The sequence below is a fragment of the Elaeis guineensis genome, chromosome 13, assembly GCF_000442705.2.
Source record: "Elaeis guineensis isolate ETL-2024a chromosome 13, EG11, whole genome shotgun sequence".
Lineage (NCBI taxonomy): Eukaryota > Viridiplantae > Streptophyta > Magnoliopsida > Arecales > Arecaceae > Elaeis > Elaeis guineensis.
Window position 1 is genome coordinate 12,361,764 of NC_026005.2, and position 9,529 is coordinate 12,371,292.

Genomic DNA, 9,529 nt, shown 5'->3' on the forward strand with positions numbered 1-9,529 from the left:
CGGCTGACAACTGACAGAATCATTATTGCACCGTACCTAGAGCAACGCTCCAGCAAAAATTTTAAAAAAATCTTTTCGGATCGCCTCGATTTGAAAAGTCTCCAGCACTAGCACGCCAAACGTCAAAATATCTGGAAATAACTGAGTACGAAAATCGAAGGAGGCAACTTTGGCTGTGAAAATTTTTGCTGTACTTTCTTCATTCGGAACCCGAACTTGAAAGTAGGGGGACTGGTGTTGGGTATAAAATAACCCCAGCCAAAATTCGTAAAAGGCCGACCCTCCTAGGGCTCTTCTGGCTTCCGACCTTGTGCGGCGTCTTTCTGAACTCCCCTGACTGTCCGAGCTTCCATAATACCATCCGGACTTCTCCAATAATAAGCTCCTCTATTCATCTACCGGACTGCTCCAAACGCTCTCTGAGCTTCACTATCAGCCGATTTTCTACAGTGATCGACTCTACTCCAAACTTCTATTGCAAGCGGACTTCATCCGAGCTCCTACAAGAGCCAGACTCCGTCCGAACTTCTACAACGGACAGGCTCCCACCAGCCGGATCTCTACTCCGAACTTCTTTCGAACTTCGTCAATGACCGAGCTTCTCCAGCAGTAGGACTTCTACAATAAGAAGTCTCCATCCGAGCTTCCATGGCAACCGGTCTTCATCCGAGCTTCTACAATAAGCGGCCTCCTTTCAGACTCCTACAAGAGCTGGACTCTGTCCGAGCTCCTACAACGGAATTGAATCCCGGACTCCTCCAACGTTCGACCTTCCACAGTATCCTCAAGACTCCTCCAGTGGACGAACCTCCACAATGCCATCCGAACTCCATTGTCGGTCGACCCTCTGCCGGATTCCTCATGAAATCGGACCTCTCCGACGGACAATCTTTAGACGAGCTTCTACATCAGGTAAATTTCAGACGGACTTCTCTAGCAATCGGACTCCTACCGGACTTCTCCAACAGAAAGTTTCCGTCCGAGCTTCTACAACAGATGACTTCTGCCTGCAGCATCAGCGCCTAAGGCACCCCACAACTGTGGACTCGTCAGCAACCTCGGAAACATCCGAGCTTCTCTTAGATTGCTGAGACAGAGAGCCGTTCCGCTCCACTAGACGTCTCAGTCGAGCTTCAGCTATCCAGCCCGAACTCTCTGGCAAGTCGCGACAACGGACATCACTCCACTCTCTGTAACAGATTCCACGTGGCTCCACCAGTCTCTGGCAAGTCGCGACAACGGACAGCACTCCACTCTCTATAACAAACTCTACGTGGTCCTGACGGCCCACTGACACCACTACTCTCTGTAACAAATCCCGCATGGCCCCGAACGGCCCACTACCAGGCAATTACGGACGTCGCTGTCAATCAGTTACGCTCTCCCGTCTATAAAAGGGACCTCCAGATACGTTCTTCTCTAAGTTCTAAACTCTATCTCGAAACTTTGCTAAAATCTCATTCAAGTGCTCCATTTCTGTTGAGGTAGAGTACTGACTTGAGCATCGGAGGGTCTTGTCGGAGCACCCTCAATTCCGATTTAGACTTTTCTTGCAGGTCCCGGTGGTGGCCGTGATCTCCTGGACTCCAGCTTTTTCGACATCATCAAAATTCTGCACCAAACACTACACAAGGAAACCTCTGGAGAATGCATATACCTGCATCCAGATGGAATTGAAAAGGAGAGGAAACATCGATCCCTTCACCGAAGAAAAGTATTCTTACGGTTGTCATGTTCTGTAATTCTTACGGTTGTCATGTTCTGTAACTTTCCTGATCAGCCAATGGAATGCAACTAAGGGAAAAGTCTAGGAAAGCAGAACATGATTCTGTAAAGATTTGGTTCATAACTTTTTCGTTCCCCTCTCCAATTTTTCCTCCAAAAATATTTCCAGCTCCTGTTCAAAATTCTATTTCTCCCATTAGTCATTACACTGGATCTAGAATGTCTTTCGAATTTCCAATTTCTTTCTCTATTCAGCACAGGAAACCGAATTGAGTTGCCACCTTAAATAATGGGGTTAAGAAAAAGAAGAGAAGATGCAAGTGAAATAAGAAAATTCCGTAGACCATCACGTTTCGTCCATCAAATTTTAGACTTTGACCTTGCTTTGAATGAAGGGAAACGTTAGAGTGAATTTTAATCCAGTAAGTTCCCACTCTTCATCCCAACAAACCCATGAAGTTTTAATACGCTGGACAATGTGATTTTCGTGAAAGTTCCTGTCGGCGTATATATAGAAAGTCTTTTGGAAGCATCCTTTTAGCCTTTAGGCCAGACAAATTAAGAACCACTGTAGTCAAGGAAAATTATAGTCCATCACGTCTCTCGTTTGGAGATTACTATGATGTACGTCGTATAGTCCCTCTGTATTACCTTTCCTTGTAGTACTCTTCTAGTTACAGTCTCCATATTTCTCCACATGCTAGAGCTTAAGCAACTTCTTGGTTGCTTCTGTTTCTATTACCAGTCTCTTGAAATCACATGGTCTCTCTTAAAACGAGAATAAAAATCACTTTTCAGAAAATATGGCCTCTAGCCTCCTTTTTCTTTTTCCATAAATATTGAGAAAGGAGTAATATTCATATATGTGTAGATTTAGAGATAGACAGAGAGAGAGAGAGAGAGAGAGAGAGAGAGAGATTGCGGTAGAAAGAGAGAGAGGCCTACTTCTTTAGATTGAAGCACATCGTAATGAATTTAAAATGTGTTCAAGAGAATTGTTAGGAAAATGTGTTAAACGGGGTGAAACCAGCTTGAAAGGGTATAGGCGCTGGGAAGATGTAGTCGACGATACAAGTGATCACTCAAATGTTACACTAAAAAAAAAAAAAAGTGACTCAAATGTTGAAATAATCCTGATTTTCTAAGTTTTCTAATGGATGAAGACATGCTTGCTTCATTAAATATGCAATCAAATCGTACCTAAACTTGTTATAATCCAGTGCCAGTGAGCTTAAACATGGAAGGTTTCCCATTGCATGCCATGTGACCACACATGAAGTGCCACGTGTCACCAATATACCATGGGACCCACTTTCCCTGCCCATCCAAAACCATGGACGCCCAGCAAGACTTCCACAGGGAGTCAACACAGATCCAACCATATGTAAAGCCACGAGAAAATTAACAAGGAGGAAGCTGCGGATCAAATTTAATGCCATTGTCAGGTCAACCCCATGGGGATTAGGCCGTATTGCGTGTTTCAAACCATGGGCTCCCAACCCCTCCTCCACTACTAGCTCCTTGATGCAAGCAAAACGATATCAATTACACAAAGAAATCTCCTACCAATTTCCTCATATTCCCCATGAGACTCTTCCACAAAAGACAGCGAAACTAAAGGAGAAAAAAGAGGAAAGGAAAAAAAGAAAAAAAAGCAAAAAGAAAGGAAGCTTTCATTGAATGGGACCATGCATGGGATCCAACAGTATGCGGAGCCTTTGTCCTGCGAAGCCTACAACTCTAATCCCATTAGCTAGGAATAAGAATTAAGAAATTTCCCTTTGGATGTGAGACCATCTCGATCTCATATCAAAATTTGAGAGACGGAAAACCATGTTGGAGATCATATGAAACAGCAAGCTTAAATTTTTGATAGGGATTTTTTTTTTTTCCAAAAACATAGCCAAGTTAGTTTTCCATTAAATACCAGACAACATATTTTTACATAAAAATGGTCCATTTATCAAACTTTTGGGCACTTATGACCCTGATCCACCAACTAACAAAGTTGAATGCCATATTTTGTTACAATGACTGAACATACATATACATACATACCTATATACATGCATACATACATACATATATATGTGTGTGTGTTTCTCATGATCCAAATGTGCAAACATGAAACAAAAATCAGTTTTTTCTGCAAAACTTCCTTTTTCATACAATGCGCTAAAGAAATGTTTGTGTGGCCATATATGAAATGTTTTCATGTATAGACCAAGATTCGCACAATTGGGAGCAAAGTCAAAAGCCACCGTCCCTTCAAGGGCTGACTTACTACCCCTCCTTCCAAGAACCATCGTGCATGTCATGTGTCCTTTTGGTCTATATATACTCTCCCCATGGCCTGGTGTTCATCCCACCTATACCTTTCACCCTTTCATTCGCAAACATAACCACAAATACAAAGAGAGAAAGACAGACAGACAGAGAGCATGGCTGACAACGGTGCGCCGAGGGTGGCAATCATCGGTGGAGGGATCAGTGGCCTCGCAGCGGCGAAGCAGCTTGCTTCCTTGAACCCAGTGGTCTTCGAGGCCACGAGATCAATCGGAGGGGTGTGGAAGCACTGCTCCTACCGCTCGACGAGGCTGCAGACCCCCCGGGAGGACTACGAGTTCTCCGACTACCGGTGGAGCGACCGTACCGACCCCACGTTCCCGACTCACACCGAGATACTGGACTACCTGCATGGCTACGCCGAACACTTTGGTTTGTGGAGTTTTATTAAGCTGGAGTCGAGGGTGGTGGAGATCCGGTACCTCGGAGACCAGACCAAGGCCGGGTTCACCGAGTTTTGGGGGGCTGAGGGGCGCCTGCCCCTCACCGGAAACCCGGTGTGGGAGGTCGGGGTGGTGACCGGCCAGTCAGAGACCGTTGAGGTGCATGGCTGGTTGCTTTAAAACTCGTTCTCTCTTAAACTACCCGAATGGGTCTGGTTTCCTTTAAGAAATAACGTAACACCCATCTCGTTAGGGTCTGTTTCTGATAACCATGGTGTCCTACACCCATCTCGGACTTCTATGGCCGAGTCCAACTCCTCTGCAGCTGCGTGGCATGATTTCTTTTTGGCCGTATAATTCTTGCCCTCGTCCATTAATTAATATTTCAGCATGTAGAAATCATGCCACGTTAACCATGTAGTAAATTAATTACTACAACTTTAGGTTGTAGAGGATCCATAGTGGTGCCTAAAAAAAAAAAAAACACTATGACTTTGTGAAGAGTAATATCTGTGACTTAATATTCAGAACTTTACATTTAGTTGTAATATTTGGTATTGAGACGATCTGAACTGTTTCGTATATATCTTCTTTTGTTAGTTGTAAAATATTTCTTATCATTTGTTAACTAAATGGTTATATAGTTTTTTTTTTCCTAATGATTTATTGCAGTGGTACAAGTTTGAGTTTGTGGTGATGTGCATCGGAAAATATGGTGATATACCAAATATGCCGGCTTTCCCACATGGCAAGGGACCGGAGATATTCCATGGGAAGGTGATGCATTCCCTGGATTACTGTAAACTTGACGAGGAAGCCAGCAAGGAATTGATGAGTGGAAAGAAGGTTGCAGTTATCGGTTACAAGAAATCAGCCATCGACCTTGCTGTAGAATGTGCTGAGGCCAACCAAGGTAAATTACACTCCAAAATTTTGAAACTTTCGAGAAGTTTAAATGTGTTTTTAGGTAAAAAGCTTGTGGACTTTTGTGTTATTCTAAATAAAATGTCTATTTGATGTCTTTTCCTCCATAATAAGCAGAATTTGTTGAGCTTTTTATTACAAGCAAGTACCACTTGTTTGAAGAAAATATGAAAGATAATGATATTTTGACAATTATATATATTAAAATCTAGCGACATACTTACAGACTTAGATATAAGCAAGCAAGAAGTGGAAATGAACCTGTAAGTCTGCACACAAGACAGAAGCAAAATAATAAAGCGGAAACTGGTCATACACTGCACGGTATTGTCTATAATTTGACATTCTATATTGCACCAAAGTAAGTTGGACTTCAATAAAGTTCCTTGATCTTTTAAAGAGACACAAAACACATGCTCTCTCTCTCTCTCTCTCTTCCTTTTTATGTGAAAACAACGTATTCCTTTTTCCTTTTCTTATTTACATGTCATGATGAGTAAATTTCTGAACAAATTGACTGCATAATGTTTGCTTGCACCTGCTCTCCACAGTGTTCTGTGCACATGCTTTTACGTACTTTAGATAACAAACGCAACAAAAAGCTCCCCTAAGTTCAGAGTCAGATCAAAAATTGACGTGTTGACTCATGCATCTATATATGTTCTGAGGAAGAAGCGAGCAAATTAATAAATAGCTGACTATTTCAACCTGTTCCGGTGGGGGACACTAGCAAATTAATTTCTTGATGTTGCTACCTATCTAACCTTGTACATAGACACAGGTCAAATATTAATTATTTTGTGCGTCTACCAAGCAGCTATATTTTATTTATTGACTCGTGCTTCATGCTTCTTTATTACACTTTTACGATTGGTGGATTAACTAGATATAAAAGTTGACATATTCTCAGAGCCTTTTAGCTTCATTATGAGGTGAGGTTACTCTTTGACTTGTACCTTGTTTTCTATGTTGGGTTGGTTTCTAGGGCCAGATGGGCACCCTTGCACCATGGTCATAAGGACCTTGCACTGGACGGTTCCTTCCTACTCCATATGGGGCCTACCTTTCTTCATGTTCTACGCTACAAGGTTTTCTCAGTTCCTCCATGAAAGGCCTAATCAAGGAATGCTAAGATCTGCTCTCTGCTTCCTCTTGAACCCATTGGTATTTTTCCTTTCCCGCTTAGCAATGTCCACATATTCAAATTCTTAGTAGTACTTTGGCTTTCAGTTAGCTAATTTTGCACATGAAAGAGAAGAGGTGGATTCTATGCCAAACATGCATGCAGTAAATTTTTCAGTATTATAAGTTTGGGTAATTAAATGTTGCACAATTTTTTTTAAACATATTAGTTTTCGGAGAGAAAAGAAGATAATATATTAGTTTATGCATAGGAGTTACATATTAAGTCCTGGTACTTGTTATTGACCTTGGATTTTTAACATGTTTCTCAGAGGAGAGGTGTTTCCAAGTTCATCGAGTCTTATCTCACATGGAAGCTTCCACTAGAAAAGTATGGCTTGAAACCAGATCACCCCTTTGAGGAGGATTACGCATCATGCCAGATGGCGATATTGCCCGAGAACTTCTTCACGGAGGCCGAGAAAGGGATGATCTCATTTAAAAGATCATCCACGTGGTGGTTTTGGGATGGGGGCATCGTTTTAGATGACAACACCAAGTTGGAGGCTGATGTTGTGTTCCTAGCCACTGGTTTTGATGGCAAGAAGAAGCTGAGGTCGGTGCTGCCAGAGCCCTTCCGTGGATTGATAGTTGACTCTTCTGGTGTCATGCCGCTATATAGGTAAAAAATTTCTTCTATGATTCATCTGGTTTCCAATTCTTTCAACTAAAGCTTCGTGACAAAACCATCAATTACGTTGACGTGACATATGAACTAATCATCTTCCATTTGATCAGTAGTGCGACTATTTTTTTCCCCTTCATGTTGGACAAAGAAGTGTCAACAACATGCATGTAGGGCCATGTATGTTATCATAAGAAGAGTTTGCTCTCTGCGTCTTATCTTTACCAAAAGTTCACGTAATTTGTCTTTTCCAAATAATGTTAGACGGTCTCTGGTAGGGGAGATTAGTGGGAGGTTATCCCCAAATGGGAGTTTATCCCGTCAAATACTCAAAATGGGGCACGAAATGACATCCATTCGGATAGTCTGAAAGGTAGAGTTATCTAAAGTGCTCCCATCGAAATCCGTGTAAGCATGTGTTTACTCTCACATCGGCTAGATATCGAGTAGATCTTGAATACGTCAAAAAATCAAAATAATATCTTTCGACTAATTTTTTTTAAATAAAATTCTAAATTATTAGAGTACTATTTATCTAAAATGAAGGAATAAAATTATTCTATATAAAGAGAGAATTTATCCCTTTCAATTATAATTTTATTGCTATATATTCAGTCTTCAAATAAATCCAAAATAAGATGATAATCCTATCATGTGATAAAATTCATAAAAACATGAAAATTGTGCATTTATTTATTCCTTCACTTATCCCTCAAACCAAATGTATAAAAAAAAAAAAAAATACTTATCTTGCATGAAGGCCCCAAAAATCTTAGCTTACATTTCACTTCCATGGTCTTTTACCGAGTACTTCTTTACATTCGATCCTTTTTTTAAAAACCAAAGAGCACCTCATGGTATTGTTATTGTCGAGAATTCTAGCATGCATGTTTATGGCAATCACATTAATTGTTTTGTCTCAATTGTTATATCGTCATGTCACAGAGGTACAATTCACCCTCTGATCCCCAATATGGCATTCGTGGGCTACATTGAGAGCGTGTCGAACCTTCACACTTCTGAGCTGCGGTGCAAATGGCTGGCCAGGCTGCTCAAGGGACAATTCCAGCTTCCAAGCGTGGAGCAAATGTTTGGGCAAATCAACCGGGAGACGGATGTGATGAAGAGGACAACCAGGTTCTATCGCCGCCACTGCATTTCCACTTACAGCATCCACCACAGTGACGAGATCTGCGAAGAGATAGGGTGGAAGCCATGGAGGAAGGGGAACTGGCTCTCAGAGGCCTTCAGCCCTTACAACAACCAGGACTACAAAGAAGAGTGATTTAATTTAAGTTCGCAGAGAAAGCTCTTAGCCACTGATTAATTAATTATAGTTATATATGTTGGTCTGCATATTAAGTTAGGTTATAGCACTATATCTATGAAGGGGTGCTTTGCGTTGGTTATTGGGTTCCTTGTTATGTCACACAAATTGACTCTACCAAAGTGACTGATAAATGGTAAGATGGATCATGGATCTTGGATCAAAAGGTCTTGTTGTAGCTATTGTTGCAGCCTGCTGTCATAATATGTTATTGTTATAAGTTCGGTTTTTGATCTATGTTAAGTATGAATAAGAAGTTCAGAGATATTTGTGACTGTTGATGGCAATATTCTTTTTTCTTCATGTTGTTATGCACAATAACTCATTTCAAAGTGTACATCCAAATCTTGGATTTTTTCCTATGTCTCCTGTTTTACCCCACACTCCCTTTCTTTATGACAACTACATATTTTTACGAAGGTAGTATATATATGAAATTAACTACAGTGATAGTACTTTCATGAATTTTTAAAACCCTGAAATGAAATAATTAATTGCTGCCAGCACATTGGTGATGGCTCTCCATGGAATAAAGGACATGACCGAGGCATTTGCAATTTTTTTTTCAAAAAAAAAACTTATATCAATTGTACATAATGGAGAGAATAAATAAGTTGAGAGAGATTATGGTTAGACATTACCTCCTGTTGCGGCCAATCGCCTCGTCGCCCGATCGTCGGGAAGCGTGCACCTGCAAAAGAAAGTCCGCACTGACCGGAGGCGGCTCCGGCGGGGACCCTCCGACGGTCAAGTCAGAGAGGTGACTGGGCAACAGTGAAATGCAGACAGAGAGCTCTGAGAAAGAGAGAGGAAGAGAGAGGGAGGAGCGAGCCTGCGTAAGTGGGAGAGACGGGCGGATCGATCCCTTGCACTGTTGCCTTCCCCGGTATATATAGTGGAGCACGGTATGGCGCCGTCATTAATGGCGCGGACAAGTGAAGAACTGTCAACTCACTGTAGACTGTCAGAGCCGCCGTGAAAATGTCATGTCGCCGTGTAGCCGTCTAATCACCAGGG

General features: G+C 41.7%; 1 protein-coding gene across 2 annotated transcripts; it reads left to right on the forward strand.

Moving 5' to 3' along the window:
- The first annotated feature begins 4,122 nt into the window (after positions 1-4,122).
- On the forward strand, positions 4,123-8,690 carry LOC105056756 (probable flavin-containing monooxygenase 1). 2 transcript variants are annotated; one of them, XM_010939060.3, is made up of 5 exons: positions 4,123-4,613; positions 5,127-5,367; positions 6,364-6,542; positions 6,833-7,182; positions 8,131-8,690. In XM_010939060.3, the coding sequence occupies exons 1-5, from the start codon at positions 4,167-4,169 to the stop codon at positions 8,468-8,470; spliced, it is 1,557 nt and encodes a 518-aa protein (XP_010937362.1). In that variant the 5' UTR covers positions 4,123-4,166; the 3' UTR covers positions 8,471-8,690. The 2 variants fall into 2 exon arrangements, with proteins under 2 accessions (XP_010937362.1, XP_073104189.1); XM_073248088.1 differs by having other exon boundaries at positions 6,364-6,426; positions 6,834-7,182.
- Positions 8,691-9,529: the final 839 nt, after the last annotated feature.